Source organism: Salvia miltiorrhiza, chromosome 1 (genome assembly GCF_028751815.1).
Source record: "Salvia miltiorrhiza cultivar Shanhuang (shh) chromosome 1, IMPLAD_Smil_shh, whole genome shotgun sequence".
NCBI lineage: Eukaryota > Viridiplantae > Streptophyta > Magnoliopsida > Lamiales > Lamiaceae > Salvia > Salvia miltiorrhiza.
The window spans coordinates 41,317,463-41,339,692 of record NC_080387.1 but is presented as its reverse complement, the minus strand read 5'-3'; the positions used below and the strand labels follow the sequence as shown (position 1 = coordinate 41,339,692).

The 22,230-nt window shown below is 41.1% G+C and overlaps 2 protein-coding genes across 2 annotated transcripts; both read right to left on the bottom strand.

Moving 5' to 3' along the window:
• Positions 1-2,541: 2,541 nt before the first annotated feature.
• LOC131025074 (14 kDa proline-rich protein DC2.15-like) lies at positions 2,542-8,075 on the bottom strand. The gene is made up of 2 exons (XM_057954678.1): positions 7,676-8,075; positions 2,542-2,797 (listed from the first exon to the last, which is right to left on the bottom strand). Exons 1-2 carry the CDS (start codon positions 8,012-8,014, stop codon positions 2,723-2,725), a joined length of 414 nt encoding a protein of 137 aa, XP_057810661.1. The 5' UTR covers positions 8,015-8,075; the 3' UTR covers positions 2,542-2,722.
• Positions 8,076-11,064: 2,989 nt separating this feature from the next.
• On the bottom strand, positions 11,065-11,400 carry LOC131008172 (lipid transfer protein EARLI 1-like). Its single transcript, XM_057935066.1, has one exon. It carries the CDS (start codon positions 11,398-11,400, stop codon positions 11,065-11,067), a length of 336 nt encoding a protein of 111 aa, XP_057791049.1.
• Positions 11,401-22,230: the final 10,830 nt, after the last annotated feature.

The following is a 22,230-nucleotide window of genomic DNA, read 5'->3' as shown; positions in this document are numbered from 1 at the left end:
TTAATGACCGTTAATAACATCGTAAAATTAAAATTAAATCAAAAATTAAAATAATTAATTAACGACTGAAATACGGTCGTTGAAACGGTAGTAATAAGTTGTAATTTTCGGTCGTTAAGGAAAAAAATTAAAGCCAAAATTTGGTCGTTATTGTTTAGATTTAGGTCGTTACTCCTGCCTTTTTAGAGACATAAAAATTTGGTCGTTAAATCCGGTTGCAGGAGGCGTGTTTTCTTGTAGTGTTTAATTTGAAGAAAAGTTAAACAGGTTAGCCATTTTATGCATTGAAAATGAGATATTGAAAATATCATTTTTTAGGAGAGATCAACTTGATTTTTAAAATGTTATTAACGTGCTTCTTAAAATCTAAAAAATCTAAATTATTTCAATGATTTAATCATTGTATTTTAATTTATTACACTTTATAATTAATAAAGTTATATATATAGTCACGCAAGTATATATAAAAGATGATCACTTAGTATCTCTAATTAATAACAAAAATTTCGAAATTTAATTTTTTGAAAGGCTTATCTTTTCATTTTCAGTATCAAGAGCCCCCCAAAATATCGGCCCTGGTAAGTGGTAACCGATCAAAATGGATTCTATTGTCACTAAAAATGCAGTGAATAATGGGCGCGCCTGCATCTATTTTGTCTACTTTCACCGTTTGCCGCAGAGGAAACACCGACTCATTTTTCACTTTTGCCCCACAATATCGTTCACATGCATCAACGCTTTTTTGCTTATATTTTTTACTTGAAATAAAATTTATCTTAAAAATTTGTTTTGCTCATAAGAACGCAAGAGCTCGTCCGATCTCAAATATATGTTTCGTTTTAATTCGTATCTGCACTCTACATTTTTGTTGAAAATATAAGTGGTACTTGGATTGGAATGAATAATCTAAGGCATAGAATTGACGAAACATAATGTTAGAATAAAGGGTTAATTGTAGTTTATTGCTTTAAATAAAGGATTTAGCAAATAAAATCACGAACTATTTCGAATTTGCAATTTTAACGTGACTTTTAAAGTGTGGCAAATTAAATCACCATCTTTTCAATTTTTACAATTTCGTCCCCCAAATTTTAATTTTCGGTTGTCGAATTGTTGAGTTGAAGTTTACGCGGATTAGTTCGTCACATAATATTCATGTTACGACGTTACTTTCTATAAAATTGTTTAATATTGGAAATTATGGTGCAAATATATGACACAATTTCTTTATAATTTAGACAGTTTTTTAATTGAAATTTTACGAAACGACGTCGTTTAAGCCTCACAAAAATGACGTCGTCTTTACTAATCCACGTGAGCTCCAATTCAACACTCCGACGATCGAAAAAAATTTGGGGGACGAAATTGCAAAAATTAAAAAGGTGATGATTTAATTTGCCACACTTTAAAAATCACATTAAAATTACAAACTCGAAATAGTCCATGATTTTATTTGCCAAAATTCCTTAAATAAATAAAAAAAAGGAGCCATTTTTGCATAAATGGACATGTGTACATTTAATAAAACTGAAATACAGGGCCGGCCCTTATGTTTATTTGGTGGGGCAATGGCCTAGGGCCCCCAATTTTTGGGGGCCCCAAAATTTAGGCCCACTAATATTATACCTACCATTAAAAAAAAAAAAAAATTTATTAACCTACTTTCTAAAGCTGGGCCGACAGCAGCACCCCACCATAAAAAAAAAAAAAAATTTATTAACCTACTTTCAAAATGCTAGAAGATCTAAGTTATTTTTATAATTATTTTATCATTGTTTCCTAGTTTATTGCACTTTATGGTCAATGTTGTAGGTTTACAGCTATGTCAAATTTGCTACAACTTCTCGAAGCTTCTTCTATTAGGGGCCCCTTTTTTTCCTTTTCGCCTAGGGCCCCCGAAATGTCAGGGCCGGCCCTGCTGAAATAAAAAATAAAAAAATCCTGAAACTCTCATTCCCCAAAGCCAAAACCAATAGTCAACCCACCGCCAATCCGCCGCTAAAACAACGCAAGCGGCGCGCGCTCTCTTCACTATTTGTTTATCTTTAACATTTCGACATATGGTATGAAAATACAACACCGACCTAGCTTTGTGTTGTTTTCGAAATTATGCTTTGTGATGAAGATTTATCAACCACTACATATGAATAGTTGTTCTCTTACTTTTCCACATAAGAAATATACATTTAATATATTCCTAGGTACGTACGTAATTTGTTAATGTATATACTAAAACTCACGAAACAAAGCATTGTTTGAAATTTCTTTGGTAGTATTCTATATACTAAAACTGACGTCCAAAATATGTGTTGTGAACACACATCTCTAGCACTTGAATATGGAGGTTTGGTAAGTTGATCATGTTTTATTATATAAATCCTTTGTAATTTATCTCTAGGTAGTAAATTTGATTGTGTTTTCGTGTTCTTTTGATTGTATTTTCGTTTGCTTTTGTTTTCATTGTTATTTATTATATTAACAGTGCTATTGAGGTTTGGTACAGTGTTATATATAATTGGGATTACTTAAAATAGTCAAGACTAAATTAACTTGCTTAGTTAGGTACATGTAATTAATAACATTTTCCCAACATATTACACCATTCCAAAACTCACATGGCAGAGATGCCATGATCCAAAAAAACATTATTAGCCAAAAGAAATTAGTAAAGGAAAGTGTTCATGCAAAAGAAGTGCAAAGACTAGTAGCAAATGAATACAAATTAGGCGCAAACAAAACCTTTAGGAACTTTCTTAGAGCAAACATTGAGAAGCAAGCTAAGGGAAACAGGCACATTCTGTTAGAATTAAACTTGATTTGAAATAAATTATAGGAATTATCTAGAAAAATCGAGACAGTGGAAATCTAAGTAAAAGAAAGCTGCATGCATGTGTGAAATTAGGAAAATTGTAGAGAAATCTAGAAGAGAAAATTAGCTTTAAAAAGTCAAAAATGGTGAGCTATATCACCGACCTATGCCACTATATATATGTGTGCATTTGTATTGTTAGTGATGTGAAGAAAAAACAAAGTGGTTACTATTGCTAAAACTTTCTTTTACAAAACATACGTCCACACACATTCACAAATCCTCCCACTTTAATTTGTTTTATTCACACTCATATCTCACACACTACACACTTATTCTCTATCCTCCAAATTTAGCCAAATTTTCCTTTATATTCCAACAAAGTGGTATCAGAGCCATAAAATCCTACCTGTGGAATGGCCAACCTACAATCGTTTCAAGTCCCCATGCTCAACAAGAGCAACTTCGACAATTGGAGCATCAAGATGAAGGCGCTATTGGGAGCCCACGACGTTTGGGAGATCGTGGAGAATGGCTACGAGGAGCCGCAGGACGAGGCCGCACTATCCCAACAACAAAAGGATAGATTGCGAGACGCGAGAAAGAGAGACAAGAAGGCTCTCTGTCTCATTTATCAGGCGCTAGGGGACGACGATTTCGAGAAAATCTCGAATGCAAGTACCGCCAAAGAAGCGTGGGAGAAGCTCCAGAACGCGTGCAAAGGAGCGGAGCAAGTAAAAAAGGTACGACTTCAAACTTTAAGAGGAGAGTTTGAGTCATTACATATGAAAGAGTCCGAATCGATTTCGGATTATTTTTCAAGAGTCTTGGCGGTGTCTAATCAAATGAAAAGAAATGGTGAAAAATTGGAGGATGTAAGAATTATGGAGAAAATATTGCGGTCACTAACCTCAAGGTTTGAGCACATTGTGGTGACGATCGAAGAAACTAAAAATTTGGAGGAGATGACAATCGATCTCTTGTTGGGGTCGTTGCAAGCATATGAAGAGAAGCAAAAGAAGAAGCAAGAAATTTCAGAGCAACTTTTAAAGTTGCAAGTAAGCCCGAAAGAAAAAGAAGAAGGCTCGAGCAATGGCTATGGACAGTCCGGGAGAGGACGTGGTCAAGGACAAGATCGAGGCAGAGGCCGTGGACGTGGACGTGGACGAGGACGAGGAGGCTTCGTCAACAGTGGTGAAAGAAATGAGTTTACAAGTGGTCGGGGGAGGAGCAACCCGCAGTCGAGGTACGATAAATCCTCAATAAAGTGTTATAATTGCCATAAATTTGGGCACTATGCTTCCGAGTGCAGAAGTGAAAAAGTAAGGATTGAAGAGAAGGCCAATTACGCCGAAAGTACAAATCAAGATATTGGTAGTGTGCTTCTGGCATATAAAGGAGAAGCTGGAAGACAAGATGACACGTGGTACCTCGACACCGGTGCAAGCAATCACATGTGCGGGAAAAGAAATATGTTTGTGGAGCTCGATGAGTCGGTAAGTGGCAACGTCTCCTTTGGTGATGAATCTAAAATCCCAGTTAAAGGAAAAGGGAAAATTTTAATTCGCTTGAAGAATGGAAATCATGAATTTATTTCCAACGTTTATTACGTGCCCAATATGAAAAATAATATCTTGAGTTTGGGACAACTCTTAGAGAAAGGTTATGATATTCACATGAGAGATTATAACCTTTCAATAAGAGATGGCAAAAATAATCTTATTGCCAATGTGCCAATGTCTAAAAATAGAATGTTCTTATTGAATATTCGAAATGACATGGCAAAATGCCTGAAAGCGTGTTACCAAGATAAGTCTTGGTTGTGGCATCTTCGGTTTGGGCACTTAAACTTTGGTGGATTGGAGTTATTGTCAAAGAAGGAGATGGTGAGAGGACTACCATCCATCAAGCATCCCGATCAACTCTGCGAAGGTTGTCTACTCGGGAAGCAGTTCAGAAAGTCATTCCCAAAGGAGTCAAGCTCAAGAGCTCAAAAGCCACTGGAGTTGATTCATGCTGACGTGTGTGGGCCGATAAATCCAAGCTCCCTCGGTAAAAATAATTATTTTCTGCTCTTCATTGATGATTTTTCTAGAAAAACGTGGGTATATTTCTTGAAGCAGAAATTAGAAGTATTTGATGCATTCAAGAAATTCAAAGCTGCCGTCGAGAAGGAGAGCGGACGACAAATCAAGGCCATGAGGTCCGATCGAGGCGGAGAATCCACGTCAAGGGAGTTTCTAGAATTTTGCGAAGCAAATGGAATTCGGCGGCCCTTGACAGTTCCGAGATCCCCTCAACAGAATGGAGTGGCGGAAAGAAAAAATAGGACAATCATGGAGATGGCGAGGAGCATGCTAAAGACGAAGAATCTGCCTAAAGAGTTTTGGGCTGAAGCAGTGGCGTGCGCGGTGTACCTGTCCAACCGATCACCGACAAGGAGCGTGTGGGGAATGACTCCACAAGAAGCCTGGAGCGGGAGAAAGCCAGGAATTTCCCACCTAAAGGTATTTGGAAGTAAAGCCTACGTGCATGTAGCAGATGAGAGAAGGAAGAAGCTCGATGATAAAAGTGAAGCATTCATCTTTATTGGGTACGACTCTAACTTTAAAGGCTATAAGTTATATAATCCAAATACCAAGAAAACAGTGATAAGTCGAGACGTGGAGTTCGACGAAGAAGGAGTCTGGGATTTCAGCTCCAACGGTGACTTCACCTACACCCCACAGTTAGAAGAAGAAAGAGCAGAAGAGCAAGTTGGAGAAGTCCAACAAGAGCCAGTGACTCCACCAGCTTCACCAGTGCCAGTCACTGAAGACTCGCCACCATCTTTCTTAAATGAAAGAGCTACACCACGAGCAAGGAGTTTGGGCGAGATATATGAGGAAACTGAAAGGTTAGAAGATCTTACCTTATTTTGCCTATTTGCTGACTGTGAACCTGTTAGCTTTGAAGAAGCAGCAGATAATGAAAATTGGCGAGTCGCGATGGATGAAGAAATCAAAGCCATAAAGAAGAATGATACATGGGAGCTCGTGACATTACCAAAAGGGCACAAGGCCATTGGAGTCAAGTGGGTGTATAAAGTTAAGAAGAATTCCAAAGGTGAAGTGGAAAGATATAAAGCGAGGCTCGTCGTGAAAGGATATAGTCAAAGAGCTGGAATCGATTATGATGAGGTATTTGCTCCTGTCGCTCGCTTAGAAACTATCAGACTAATACTCTCTCTTGCAGCCCAAAATAGATGGAAGATTTATCAAATGGATGTCAAATCAGCCTTCTTGAATGGGTATATAGACAAAGAAGTCTATATCAAGCAGCCAATGGGCTATGAGGTAAAAGGGCAAGAAGATAAAGTCTTGAAGTTAAAGAAGGCCCTATACGGATTAAAGCAAGCACCAAGGGCATGGAATAGCAGGATCGATAAGTACCTGGAGGAGAATGGCTTCACCAAATGCCCTCACGAGCATGCCCTCTACGTTAAAGTCAATGGAGAGGATATATTAATTGTGTGCTTGTATGTAGATGATTTGATCTTCACAGGAAATAACCCAAAGATGATTGAGGAGTTCAAGAAGGCCATGTCAAAGGAGTTTGAGATGACAGACATTGGGCTGATGGCGTACTATCTCGGCGTGGAAGTCAAGCAACTCGAAGATGGGATCTTCATCACACAAGAAGGATACGCCAAGGAAATTCTCAAGAAGTTCAAGATGGAGGGCTGCAAAGCAATCAACACGCCAGTGGAATGCGGGATCAAATTATCCAAGAATGATGGAGGAGAAAAAGTGGACCCGACATTGTTCAAAAGCTTGGTTGGAAGTTTACGGTACTTAACTTGCACAAGGCCGGATATTCTTTATGCGACAGGACTCGTAAGTCGCTATATGGAAAATCCAACCACTACGCATTTTAAGGCGGCAAAGAGAATTCTTCGCTACCTCAAAGGTACGCTCAACTATGGCATGTTCTATTCATGTACTGATGATTATAAGCTTGTTGGGTATAGTGATAGCGATTGGGCTGGAGATAATGATGATCGGAAGAGTACAAGCGGATTCGTGTTCTTCATGGGAGACACTGCTTTCACCTGGATGTCGAAGAAGCAACCCATAGTCACGCTGTCAACATGTGAAGCTGAATATGTGGCTGCCACATCCAGTGTTTGTCATGCAGTTTGGCTACGAAGTTTACTGGAAGAGCTTGGATGGCCACAAAAGGAGCCAACAACGATTTGCGTGGATAATAAGTCAGCAATCGCGCTCTCAAAGAATCCGGTGTTTCATAATCGAAGCAAGCATATTGACACCCGCTTCCACTACATCAGAGAATGCATCGCAAAGAAGGAGGTCCAAGTGGAGTATGTGAAATCACAAGATCAAGTAGCCGACATTTTTACCAAGCCGCTCAAGTTCGAGGATTTTGCGAAGTTTAGAATTTTACTCGGGATGACAAATCAAGTTTAAGGGGGAGTGTTAGAATTAAACTTGATTTGAAATAAATTATAGGAATTATCTAGAAAAATCGAGACAGTGGAAATCTAAGTAAAAGAAAGCTGCATGCATGTGTGAAATTAGGAAAATTGTAGAGAAATCTAGAAGAGAAAATTAGCTTTAAAAAGTCAAAAATGGTGAGCTATATCACCGACCTATGCCACTATATATATGTGTGCATTTGTATTGTTAGTGATGTGAAGAAAAAACAAAGTGGTTACTATTGCTAAAACTTTCTTTTACAAAACATACGTCCACACACATTCACAAATCCTCCCACTTTAATTTGTTTTATTCACACTCATATCTCACACACTACACACTTATTCTCTATCCTCCAAATTTAGCCAAATTTTCCTTTATATTCCAACACATTCAGGTTGATCCCAAGAACATTGGCTTTGATCGCGGTGCAAAGGCAAACCGCGGCCTCCAAGTCAGCCAAACCCTCGATGAGGCTGCAGCATGGCTGCTTTGGAGGAGTACCCACGGTCACACCAAGTAATCCATCGAGCAACTTAGCACACACACCTAGTTTTAGGGTATCTCTAGGGCAGCTACCCTTGCTAGGGCTTGGAGTTGGCTTCGGCTTTGGCTTAGGTTTGGGCTTAGGGTTCGGACCGGGGCACGTTCCACACGCACTCGAAAGGGTGAAGAAGAGAATGTTTAGGGCAAGGAATAGTGCAATTGATGTCTTTTGCTTGGAAGCCATTTCTGGGAAAATAATTAACCCCTAAAGATCTCTTTAGGAAATTAGGTTTTTGTGGGATGGTTGGTTTAGTCATGAAGAGTGCGGTATTTATAGGTGAATTTTGAGGTAAAATTTAGTAAACAATTTGTCACTTGCATAATTAGATAATTTGTTGTGTAGTCGTGGAGGCAGTAGCTATATTAGCTGGCACAAAAATGTATGCATGTGAAATATTCAAGCAAATTGATTTTTTTTTTCTTTTTCTTTTTTTTTGAAATCTAAATCTGTGGATTTATCTACCTCATCCTGTATACTGCTTAAAATATATATATATATATATATATATATATATATATATGTCGGTCGATGACTTGGTTAAATGAAAGGATATGCATAATTGATATTTAAATAATATAAATATTTTATTCTTCAGATCTAATTATATAGTGAATATATACAAGACACAAAGAAGGGGATGCATTACAAGCCATTACGAAATCTAGTGTTTATTTTGATTAACTTCATGGTATAACTTCAAGGTAATTTAGGGCATTTTCTTTTGAAAGAAAAGGTTAATTTAGGCGTAATTTCCATGTGCAATTACGACATCATTGTTTATATTTTAGCAATGAGACATATCGAAATTAAGGCATTATTCAATTGAATTTATGTGTGTGATTTATTATTGCAATCAATAAATCTATGCAGCCGCATTGTGGTCACCCACAATTTAGTTTAATGGGGAAAATTTCAATTTATTTAATTTATTTTTTAAAATAAAAATAGGATTTAGTTATTTTATTGTATTCTCTACATTATAATTATTTTTTGTAAGTTTTTTTGCAACTTTTATTTTTAATTTATTTTTTAATAAAAATAAAAAGTTAAAAAAAATTATAAAAAAATAACTACAATGTGGAGAATACAATAAAATAACTAAATCTTATTTTTATTTTAAAAAATAAGTTAAATAAATTACTTTTTTTTTCTATTTAAATGAATTGTGGGTGGCCACAATATGGCTATTGCAATTTACCTTTCAAATTCATGCATGATTTATGGTTCCTCATACTTAATTTCATGTGAAGATATCTTATTACTATTTTTGCATGTTAGTTATTCATGAGTTAAAGGCTTATCAATTGTAATTGTTCAAACGAATTCAGGATTATACATAATATGATTAGCCTAAAAGACATTGTATATAATAGAGATAACAAAACATATCTATATATTAAGTTCTCTACATACATGAAAAATCCCTCAAGAAAATAATTGTTCTCGCCCAAAAATCAATTCTCTAGAAGAATTGAAGGATTTTACCCACACATTGATGATGTGTGGTTAAAAGTATGTTTATGTGTTACCGAAACTTATTACCCACACATAATTAAAATGTCATCAAATGTAGATAAATGTTAGTAAAGAAAGGGTTTTACCTATACACACACATACACATGTGTATGTGTAGGTAAATCATCAAACATTTACGTACCTACATATATGTCACCAAAGGTATATTTGTATGTGTGGAAAAAAATATTATTATTAAGTGTAGGTAAAATGTATATTATGCGTGAACAATATTTTTTATATCAAAAGTTGTATATACTATAGAATATTAATTAAAGAGAAAAATATCTACATTATAGAAATATTTACTTGGCAAGTGTGTATAATGTAAATATGATCCAGCCGATGTTGAAGAGTAATTGAATGCGTAGACCACATCATTGCGTATTAAAATCATTCACCTGCGCATCAAAACCACCAAATCTAACAATGCAAAATCAAACAAATAATTGAGAAATACATGACATGCTAAAGAAGAGAGTAGAAAATCATTCACAGGCGCAACAAAAATCTCAAAAGAATAGAGGAGAAACTAAGTCTGACTATGAAAAGTGTACATATATGAATGACACCATTGAATTCCATGCTTTAGACATATAACCTCAAACCTTATAAAGGTATTCTCACTTCATGTAAATAGGAATTGACCAATAAAAATGGTGTCCCCCTTCTTCAGTGCGAGCGCGTATCCAAGAAATATAACTTAGTTACTTTATAAAGAATGCAACTACTATACCAATCCTGTTGAACAAATTTACATATTTACATATACCATAAAGAACTTGCAGCTTCAAATTTGAGGCATGATCAAGACAACTAAAGACAGCCTGCAAGAACTTAACTCAACATTCACAATTCAAAATCTTATATAGGCATTTTTTTCAAATCGAGCACAAGAAGAAATAAATTGATTGAAGGCAATATAAATTGTTGTACCCCGTGCAATGCACGAAAAAAGAAGAAGTTACAAACATATAAATCTAAACCCTAGTTTTTATAATACAGTCATGCCCTATGTAGGAAATTAGATAAAAAAAACCATATATATATTCAACGAGTTGATCTCATACAAAGCCCATAGTTATGAATAGAGTTATAATACCCACAGAACCGATCACCTACCCACCGTGGGCAAGAATAACGTGCTCACGGTTCTGATAATACCCAACTTATTTTAATTTTTAAGCATAGTTTAATAATTTTAATATATATATATATATATATATATATATATATATATATATATATATATATATATATATGTGTGTGTGTGTGTGTGTGTGTGTGTATTTTATATAAAATAAAAATAATGTTAGTGTCTTAAATTGTTCAAAGTTGTGACTGAAATATCTACTATGAGAGAGTAAACTTTTGAAGATAAACCTAAATAGATAATAAAAGGTTAATTTTTAGGTTACTAAGATTATTTCAAACTTTGGGATATCTCAAAGTCGCTAATAATTTCTAACATTTCATCTAGTTTTGTTTGATTCGGTATCTATAAAATTGAAAAGACGTAGGCTAACTCATGGAAATCCGATAAAATTAAGCACCATACTCAATTCCAATAATGGCTCAAAAAAAAAAAAAAAAAATCCAACGACAAAGATGGCGTCAAATGAAATGAAAAATCAACTAGTTATTTTATTATGCAAAGATATGTGATCGAAAAAGGCGGAAAACAAAACTACTGCTTCCAAAAGGCAAAAACTGAGCGATTAAGCACATTTGTAAGCCGCAGGTTTTTGCTTCTTGCAGGCATTCAAAATCTGTCCAAGAGCGGAATCAACTTTGTTGCCGAGGAGATCTCCTCCGAGGACTACGCAGAGGCAGTCGGCCGCCCGCTGGCTGTCGAGACCACCAATAACGGCGCAGCATTCCGCCTTTTCAGGGTTTCCGCCGCCGCCGACTATCCAGGAAGCGAAGTGGGAGCAAGAATCGAGTCTCAATACGACGTCGGCGGGGCAGGTGGCGCTGGAGTTTGCGAGGGCCAAGGAAACGAGCACAAGGCACGCACCCAAGATCACTCTTCTGCTTGAGTTTGGCTTTGCCATCATCATCACTAGCTATAGCCTTTTCGTTTCCTTTGCCCTTCTTATTTTATTTTTTGAATGTGAATTAATTGAGAAGGTGTCTCTCTTGAGCTGCGATTTTATAGCTGGTTGAGGGATGTTAAATCTAGAAACAAATCGATTACAATCATATTCACTTATACGGACTCAATCATATATATTTCCAAAGATCAATTTTCCTCCTATCTTACCATTTTCCAAGATCCCATTTTGATTTAATTGGCGCTTCTGCTGGGATAATATACATCTAAGCAAATTTTGCATCTTTCATCAAATTCAAAATATACTATACAAACTTTCACATATGAAAAAGGTTGCATCAGAATATATATATACGTCATCGCATTATTTACAAACATGCATTTAAATATAATTAATATGCTAAACACACATTAGTTCATGCGGATGTCTGAATATAAAGATAGGTAGTGTAGAGAAAGACCCACATCTATTACTATGGATGGGCTTAAGTGTAGGAGGTGCACGGCAGTAATAAAAAAATTAAAAAAAATTCAAAAACAAAGTCAGTTGACCATCAAATGGAGGGGCTTAATTACATTTAAATTGAACTCATGAGAGGAACCTGATTGATCAAATGTTGAGTATAGGATACTAGAGGCCATAATGATATCTATGATAGAAGCTAAATTGTTATTTTCCCCTAAAAAGTAAAACTGTAGTCCCGCATATAAACTCATCCATTCGTCCCAATAATGAAAACACACTTCTTTTGGGCACGAGAATTAAGGTGAGTTAGATTAGATGATAAAGTGTTGTGGTCTACTTGATTAGTGTATTTGATTAATTTATGTTTAGTGAATTTCTTTACTTTTGTTCTAAGTGTCACGACCAGACCTAATTAAGGATAATTAAGCCGGGGAAACCGTGACTAATGGAGGGAGATTAGAAGCGGGGTAGAAAGGGGAATAATCAAACAAGAAAGGATTGTATTTCATCATTGTTAACAACATGGATATTTATAATATAACGGAGTTTTTGTCGTATAGACTCAAATATCTAGCAAGTTCGGATAACTCCGACTTATCCAAAATAGTATAAAACTTCTGAGTACGCAGCGGAATAAGGTTCTGATTACATGTATGAAGACATGTAACCCTAGAGTTCATTAATACATAATAAGACAAAAGAGTCCCGCTCGTCACTTCATCACCATCGGCAGCTGCTCAACCTGCACATTTAGAAATATATGCAGGGCTGAGTACAAAAGTACTCAGTGGGCACATATGCCTACTATGAAATATAACATGCTTCGTAAAGTTGTAAATTGTCATGCCATCATAAACAGTACAGCAAGGGAGTTTTTCGCTAAAAAGGCCCAAGCTTACTAAATTCATTTGTGATTCTTAAAGTTCGTCTGCAGACTAAGTTCTCTTGTAATCTATCATATCTGGAACTGTGTGCCGGAGAGGTGGCCACCTCTCACGGACACTTGACCGGCCAACCCGCTAGATGACTCACGGTCACTGGTGTACACTAGCCCTGGCAGGATAGCTATCAACTGCTCAGGACCCGAATTCGATTTCATAATAACTGGCAAAGCCACATCAGATAGATATCATACCAAACATTGAAACATTTATGGCAAGACAACAGTTGAAATAATTTTCAGTTCAAAGATTTTGCAATGAAATAAACATAACATTAAACTCATTTGATATATATGAAAGTAACCCACCTGATAGCAAAGCTTTGCTACAGATTAGTGACTCCTTGACGAGCTCTTATTCTTGCGTTCGACCTTTAATCCGAGAAAATAACGTAAGACTTTAAATCGAGGGAAAATTCTCAATTAAATGAGAATGCGTAATTAAACTATGCATGAATCTCGTATGCATGAACTATTATTCTGAGATAATAATCAGGGAATTTCTATTGTTAATCCAGGCTATCGGATTTAAACAAAAGCTAAGTCTCGTCTCATGAAGCCGGATAATTAACAAAAAATTAATCCGTTCTCTTCGGGGTGTTCTAATCCGTCAATTAAATAAACCCCGCTCCTCGTAGTCAATAGAAAATAAATAAATACTTCAGCTTATTCACTTTATAACCTCATAATTAATCGGCTTAATAAATAGGAATAAGTAATGTTATAAGATTAAATAATTAAAAGGCTCAACATAAGGCAACCTAATAATTAAGTAAAAGTGGGCTTGAATAATTAACATGAGAGGCCCAATTGAAATAATTCATCGGCTCAAGTAATTAAATAAATCTTGGCCCAATAAATAATTATTTGATTAGCTGGGCTCAATTAAATAAATCAAAGGAGGCCCAACGAAGATAATATAACAGCCCAATAAAATAGATGGGCTTCAATTTAAATAAATTCGGCCCAATGAAATAATGTAATAGAGGCCCATCTGAGTAAAATAAATAAGACCCAACTGAAATAATTTAACCAAGGCCCAACTGAAATAAATTAATCAAAGGCCCATATAAATAAATTCAGAGGCCCAATCAGTAATTAAAATCGGCCCATATAAATAAAATCAGAGGCCCAATTCATAATTTAAAAGAGAAAGGCCCAATTACAATAAAAGAGCCCAAATGAAAATAAATAACAAAGCCCAAATCTATCAAAGAGAAGCCCAAGTCCTCCTTATCTCTCCCACTCGGTTCACTCTCTCTCTGATTTCTCGTTTCTCACTTTTCTCTCTCTGGAAGAGCCGACCCTTTCTTCTCTCTCTCTCTCTCGATCTGTTCGTCTCTCTCTCTCTCTCCCGAAGTCACCGCCTTCGTCAGTCGCTCCTCCCGTCGACTCTCTCTTCTCCCTCATCTATTGCTCCGATTCTGGTCGACGAAGAGGCGCCGCGAATCGGAGCCCTAGCTCCCCAACTCGCGCCGTCACTCTAACTCCCGGCGAAATGGCAGCGACAAGCCACCACTCCGTCTCACAGCTCTCGCTGCTCCCTCACCGGCGACGTCCGCATCGCCTCCTCCTTGGCAACGGCGGCCTCCGTGATCTCCGTGGCCTCCCTCGATTTCTGGCCATGGCGGAGCCGCCGCTGGCAGCAACAACCACAGCCTCCCCCCTTCTCTCATCCTTCGCCCTTGGCCGGACAGCAGCAGCAAAGCCGCCACCGTGCCCTGACCTCCGTCCACCCACTGCTCTCTCTTGATCGACGAGCAGCAGGAGCACCAGGCCACCGCCGCCGTCGATTTCCCGAGCCCCGACGTCGCTGCTGTCACCTGATTTCCGCCGAGCCCCGACGCCGCTGCTGCTACTGGAATCTTCGGCTTCGCCGTGTCGCTGCACTCCAGAATCGGTGAGCACCACCGCTGCTGCGATGCGATTTCCGGCGAGCAGGGGAGAGTCCGCCGTTGCTGCTTTCTCCGAGAAGCTCGCGAATGGCCGCCCAGACGTCGTCTCTCAACTGGACTAAGCAGGGCAGTAGCTCTCTTTTCTAAAAGCTAAGTTCTTAATCTCCATTTTCTTTTCGTTGTTTATTAGAAATCAATATGCATAGAGACTCCTTCAGGAGAAAATCTGAACTCAATTATCTAATAGTGAGCGTGCTATGGATATATTCGTTCATCTATTAGTGACAATGGTGAGCTAAAGTGGTTCCTTTCTATTTGTTTGTGGAATCAGATTACAAATGTATAAATTGATCATGATCATGCTTTGATATGAATGCTCACTTGTATGAATAATAGGATAACATGATTACCTCGAAGGTTTTTTTTTTTGAACTGATTGCTTGCTATTGGTGTTGAAAGAAATGTGTAATAACTTGAAGTATAACTGTTGGTTGGCTGTTGTGTTGCTATTGTAATCAGTGGGAAGAACTGAAATGAAAACTGGTTATTTGTTTTTCCTCAATGAATGCAGGAGGAAACGGGAGAGGTATTGGAAGAATCGAAATTAAAGTCTTACCTTGAATGTTGGTAGGAGCAGTGAAGAAAGATCTCTGTTCTTCTGAAATTGCTAAGTGAAGTGATGAGGACTGGAATACCCATTAGCGTTGTGCTTCGTAATCCAAGCTTATTTTACCTTGTTATGGTTATTGTTATTATATAAACTAACGAACACAGGTCTAACTGAAGAGACTTGCTAACAAATGAGTACAAAGAGTCAATCAGCCTTGACCCAAGTACAGAGCTGCTCAGCCAGACCAGAGCAGCGCGGACCAGAACAGCGCAGCATAGCTGCGCAGCCGGAGCACGGTACCGCGGCACGGCACCGCAGCACGGCACCGCAGCACAGCACCGCCGCACGGCACCGCAGCACGGCACCGCAGCACGGCACCGCAGCACAGCACCGCAGCACAGGAGCACGGCACCGCAGCACAGCACCGCAGCACAGGAGCACGGCACCACAGCACGGGAGCGCAGCACAGCATCGCAGCACAACAGCGTAGAACAGCAGCACAGCCAGAGCGCAGAGCTGGTCTTACTGGAGCCGGAGTTACCCGCTTCACCAACAAAGGACAGCGTAGATGGGTCAAATCAAGATCATTAAAGGGCCTAAATCCAACTATTAGAGTTCATGGGCCTAAGGCCTTTAGGGTTCATCCTCACAACTATAAATAGGAGCTTTAGCATTAGCATGGGGAATCAGTTCATTCAAGCAACACACTTGTAACATGTAAACACTCTCAATATAGTGAAACCAACGAAGAACTCCCGTGGATGTAGGTCTTGATGGCCGAACCACGTAAATCCGTGTGCCGTTTATTGCTTTCGAGTTCTAGTTTAGGTGTTGGTGGTTCTGTGCATCACCAACTGGCGCCGTCTGTGGGAAAGGATCGGAGCTACGTCGTGAGTTCCGACGAGCTTACAAAAAATTGGAAGAAAGTACTGTTCATGGGGGTTACTGTTCATTGAGGCTTGTTTACGGTTCAGCGGCCTGATTCGGCCTCGTCACTAGTCGCGGGACCCGGCCTCTCTGGATCGTGTTCGTCTTCAAAATTGTTGCTCCCATCTTAGCCTACTGGATTTTGAGGAAGAAGGGAAGAAATCCCAAAATCTGCTGTTCATTCTCCATCAATCTGGAAAAATCAAGAGAAACGAAGAAGGAAAGAAAGAAGGGGCTGAACAATCCCTAAAATGGGGTGCCGTCGCCGTGATTTTACCGCCGCCGTCCTGGAGCTTCGAAGATGTTTTCCCCTCGAAGCCGGTACCGCTCCGCCTGGAAACGTCACCGCCGCCGCAGTTTGGATTAGAAGGCCGCCCACCAAGCAATCTCTTACCACAGGGCTCAAATCGCCGCCCCTTATCCACCGCCTGCGCAAAAACCGCGCACCACCGCAGTGCAGAAGCTAAATACGCCGCAGATCATTGGTCACACTTCTGCGGCTATCTCTGAATCTCTGGGAGTTTCGATTTCCTAAACCTTAGCTAAGTCTCTGATGGGGAAAGGGTCTTTACTTGGGCCAATCTTTGAGCAACACCCTGCATATCGTGGGCAACTGACGGAGGGGAAAACCCCTAATTTTCTTAGCTAATATGTATCTCTCATCAATTTTGTGCAAATCTTGGTTAACCTTGTATTTTTATCGTGTGTTTAGGGTACAATCTATCCCCAACTCTGATGACATCCTGAAATCGGGATTTATAATCACCGTCGACGCAGGAACGGCTCCTTTCTCTCGCTGACAACCAGTTGTGCTGCTTCCTAATTTGAACTCTGGCGAAGCTAGCGCCTCGCTAGCTCTGCATTGCCTTCGTCCGGGTAACCAGTTTTCTTTCAACAAGCACAGAGACTCATGAAGAGTCGTTCGGGGCTGATATGGGGAAAAGGACCAGAGCTCCCAGTTGAAATTGAGGGACTGGTTTCTTTGGGTTAGAGGCGTGATTCACCAGAAATCTGAAGAACAGTCACGTCGTGACCCAGCTCTATGGAGCAGGCCTCCACTCATTAAAGGGATTTCTTCAATTAATTTCATAGCAAGCTTGATTCCTCAATCTTATTTGCTTACTTTTCCTATAATCTCTGCTAATTATGTGCAATTCTTGATGCAAGGGGATACCCATATTCGAAAATCTTATAGGAGTTGATTGATGGAGGGAATTGTTGGTAGAGAAAGTAGACCCCGGTGAAATATCGTCGAAGTATGATACCAGCAAGGGGCTGCTCAGCCTACTTTAGCGACTCGGTGGTCACCACCCTTGTGTTCCCGAGTTCCATAATCAGAACTTGAGTTTACCAAGCTAATGGGCTTGAAAATTTTACATAGCAATTCTCATCTACTGACGAGGTTCGATTTAATTGTTGGTGTATGGTACGATGCAGGGAAGTGGATGATAAATTGGCCAATTCAAAGGATGGACATGGGAGGATAATTCTGAGCTGTTTGGAAAAATGGAGATTCAGAATAGCTCTGATTCAGAGTCCTGGCTTACTCAAGCTCTCGCGAAACTTTCGTCCATACTAATGACGCCATGCTTTATACGCCAGCTGCCTGGTCGAGAAATTGGGATCTCTTTGTGGAGTAATCTGGTGGGAACGACAGCTCTGCGTGCAGACGCTCAAAGTATTCAGCCCGGGTCTCCCTTGTTGCTGCTCAGCCTGCGCAGTCAGCGCCTCCTCTCTGCGCAGCCAGCGCAGCCGCCTCTCTCCAGCGCCACCTCTTTGCTCAGTCAAGCCAGCTCGCTTCGCCGGCGCAGCCACTAGTTTCTATTATTGATTGTCACTGGCACCGCATAAACTACTCGGAGAATTCACGCCTTAGCTGCTGCACAGACATCAGGGAAGTATCCACACTCTCTATCCCTCTCAAATCTCACTCGGCTCTAATGCCGATCGTGGGACCACGCCATATAAGCAGATTGAAGGTTCTTATATCAGGGGGCATTCCCAATCTCTGGACCCCACCTGCTACGCACCGCCGCCGCGGACGTCGCTGGCCTTCGGCCGTCAAAATAGAGCTGTCATTGCTGGATTCAACGGATGAAATTAGTACAAAAGAGGGTTTCATTGGAAACCCATTCGAAGAAGGACCTGGGTCTCATGAAGAAACGAAAATAAAAGCTAAGCCATCTACTCATCTCTCTAGATTCTATCATCCTTTGAATTGCATCAAGGAAAGATGAAAATTGACTTTTATGATCTGCTAATCTCAGTTTTACTTTGAAAAATGTTTATCTGTTCGGCGAACAGCTGCACTACCAGAACCCTGCACGGAAGCTTTCATCGCCGGGAAGAAACCAGACCAAGTCAGCGCAGGGCTCAATCGAATCCTCAGAAATGCTGCTCGCGGAGACCCTGCGCAGCCAGCTCCGGGCCTCACCCTCATCCGATTATTAAGCTGCGCAGCCGGCTCCAGGCCTCACTCTCATCCGTTATTAAGCTGCGCAGCCAGCTCCGGGTCTCCATCTCCTCCGTTATTAAGCTGCGCAGCCAGCTCCGGGTCTCACTCTCCTCCTTTATTGAGCTGCGCAGCCAGCTCCATAAATTTCTAGTTGGATCATCGCTGGAGTGCGGCGCTTGAGTGCTGTAGAGCCTATGCCTTTTGAAAAATTGGGGAATCGAATAAACAGAGCCCTGAAGGCCACCGCGTTCCAGCGCCCTGAAATTCCAGTACCAAAATCCCAGATATTGTTCATCTTCAACCAAGAGGGAAAAAAGGTCATTCTATCCGGATCAATGGAAAACCTTCCTCCAAGGTGGAAAAATTGGGAAGTTGGGTCTCCCACGAATAGGATTCGGAGTCACAGATGGGGGCCACCCTTTGCCTTGCCGCACCGGTGGCGGCGCAGCCGGAGCCCAGTGCAGCTCGTAGATCTCGATCTCTCGCTAACTCTCTTCTTCTTTGATTATGGATGCAAACATACAGCGCAGTGCTCTCGTTCACCATTGACCATAAGCCCTGCTCCAAGAGAAGGTGGGTCATGACAAGGTTGTTAGGCGACATCAAGAAGAGGCTCGGGCAATCATATGAAGAAGCTAAGTTTTCTATCTTTCATTACTGCATTGAATTGGGATGAATCAATCATGTTCCTTCTATTGCTAGTTCTATCAAGTGTTGGTTGAATTTTTAATTGTTGGCCTAAATGACTAGGATGTGGTCATAACATGGTACTCAATGGGGAATCCTGCGAAAATAACAGCCCTACTTGAGGCTATATGTTCAACACTGATTCAACGATGAGGGACAGGACTACCGCATCAGTTGACGGGTGCAAGTTATGGTGCAATTTACATATGCTAATATCAAGTTGTGAAAGCTACAGCGCTGCCAGCTGCACTTGAATGGATGCTGCTGTACTTCTATTTTCCGATCCAAGGATGCAGATATAGATATTGTTCTAGGAAAATTAAAGCCTCAAGAGGGCAGCGCAGGTGGCAGAGGAATTGGTCTGCGCAGGCGATGGTCGTCACGAGTGCAGCGCAGGAAGGTGATTGTCGGGGAGAAGGAAGATTCAGTATTGCTGCTCAGCCCGGGAAGAGACTCTCAATATTCAATGCAGGTTCATGAAGACGCACGAGAGGGTAGCCTATGAAAAGCTGCGCCGCTAGCTCTAGCTCACCCTTCTCCTCTATTGATTAAGCTGCGCAGCCAGCTCAGGTCCTCCTTCTTTTCCGTCGTCAAGCTACGCAGCCAGCTCCGGTTCTCCTTCTCCTCTGTCATTAAGCTGCGCAGTGCAGCTGTTTTGAGTGAAGGGAAGCGCAAGTTCAAAGATACACAGAAGGGCAGCGCTGTTGTCTTGAACGCAGAGCAGCGTGGGTCAACCCAATTGGCACGTTCAGAGTGACTCTATCAATCTATCATAGTGACGAGCAATCTGTTATTTTTATTTTGGGGTTGATGTTGTGTTCAATTTTATTGGGATTATTCATTGGATATTGCATTTAAAATTCAATAACTGAATTTGGGATTGTGCGACTATCTCTCACTTTACTTTGGGTACTTAGTAAGTTGATGGAATTGTAATTTCTTAACTTGGGATTCAAATAAATTTGCAGCGCATTTTCTTGTGAAGGTGGCTTATGGATGGGGTAAAAGAAATGTAATTAGTATTATTGTTGATATCTTGTTGTGGTAGAATTCAACTCCTAAATCTGGACAGGACCAAATAAATGATGATTTAAAATTTATTTCTTATTCATATGAGAATATGTTATGAAGTTGGAAAGCTAATTGTGATTGTTCGTTGATGAATGCGAGGATCATGCGACCTGTGCATCGCGTTTTGAATCACGTGAAGCTTCTTCGACGTGAGATGGGATACAGCGCAGTTCGGACACTCTTGATATAGCCCTCGATGCGGATTGACAAAGATGACAGCGCTGAAGAGTGCAGCGCAGGCGGGGGTCTTTGAGGGCAAAACAGGTGGTGGTCTTCGGGGAGAAACTAAAATTGATTCGGCGCGGACATGGTGGTAGTCCTCGAGGTCAGCACAGTCAGGACATTTATCTCAGCTACCTCTGCGCAGCTATCTCAGAGCAGCTATCTAGTTATCTCAGCTACCTCAAGGCAGCCACCTCAGTGCAGTTATCTCAGAGCAACTATCTCAGCTATCTCAGTAGTATTCAGCGCAGAATGTCCGAGCCGTTGTCAGTTCAGAATGTCTATGCTCCGCGCAGGAATACCGTAAGCCGCGAAAGTTAGACAGGGGTGTACCATCTTTGATTGTCTATGCTCCGCGCAGGAATACCGTAAGCCGCGAAAGTTAGACAGGGGTGTACCATCTTTGATTGTCTATGCTCCGCGCAGGAATACCGTAAGCCGCGAAAGTTAGACAGGGGTGTACCATCTTGAGGGCCGCTTCGGCGGGGGTGTACCATCTTAAGGGCCGCTTCGGCGGGGGTGTACCATCTTAAGGGCCGCTCTGCGGGGGTGTACCATCTTTGTTCCATCTTAAGGGCCGCTTCGGCGGGGGTGTACCATCTTGAGGGCCGCTTCGGCGGGGGTGTACCATCTTAAGGGCCGCTTCGGCGGGGGTGTACCATCTTAAGGGCCGCTCTGCGGGGGTGTACCATCTTTGTTCCATCTTAAGGGCCGCTTCGGCGGGGGTGTACCATCTTAAGGGCCGCTCTGCGGGGGTGTACCATCTTTGTTCCATCTTAAGGGCCGCTCTGCGGGGGTGTACCATCTTTGTTCCATCCTGAGGGCCGCTCTGCGGGGGTGTACCATCTTAAGGGCCGCTCTGCGGGGGAGTACCACCAATGTTTCACAAAGTCTTCTCGACGCAGCGCCGCCTCTCTGCTCGGCAGCGCAGCCATGTGCCTCGACGCAGCGCCGCCTCTCTGCTCGGCAGCGCAGCCAGTGCCACCTCTCTACTCGGCAGCGCAGCTAGCGCCGCCTCGCTCCCTTGTTGCTAGCTCAGTACAGCCATGTGTCTCGACGCAGCGCCGCCTCTCCGCTCGGCAGCGCAGTCAGCGCCACCTCTCTGCTCAGCAGCGCAGCCAGCGCCACCTCTCTGCTCGGCAGCGCAGCTAGCGTCGCCTCGCTCCCTTGTTGCTATCTCAGTGCAGTCAGCGCGGGGTTGTTAGCGCAGTCAGTGCAGCGCAGTCAGCACGGTCTTCTCAATGCAGCTACCTCTGTTATCTCAGCGCAGATCACTTGAGTCTTCTCAGCACAGGTTATCTAAGCCCTTTGTCATCTTTAATGATGCTCGACGAATCAAAAGGAAACATTACTATCTTTTTTATCTTAGTTCACTTACAACGCTGAAAATATTTTGTCACCATTGTTTCGTAAAGATTGACAATTTTTATCTAATAAGTTGCAGGGAATTATATATGCTTAATTGACACGGGAGAGCAGCACAGCGCTGACTTCACAACACACACCACTAGTTGAACAAAGAGAACGATGTTCAACTAGACCAGGGGGGGAGTAGCTG

Bases quoted from the DNA above. Each gene is read 5' to 3' on its own strand.
- LOC131025074 (XM_057954678.1), bottom strand. From the start codon at position 8,014: ATGGCTTCCAAGCAAAAGACATCAATTGCACTATTCCTTGCCCTAAAC. The intron at 2,798-7,675 runs GTGTTGGAATAT...TAATTCTAACAG, and splicing joins TTCTTGGGATCAACCTGAAT to AATGTGCCTGTTTCCCTTAG.
- LOC131008172 (XM_057935066.1), bottom strand. From the start codon at position 11,400: ATGGCAAAGCCAAACTCAAGCAGAAGAGTGATCTTGGGTGCGTGCCTT.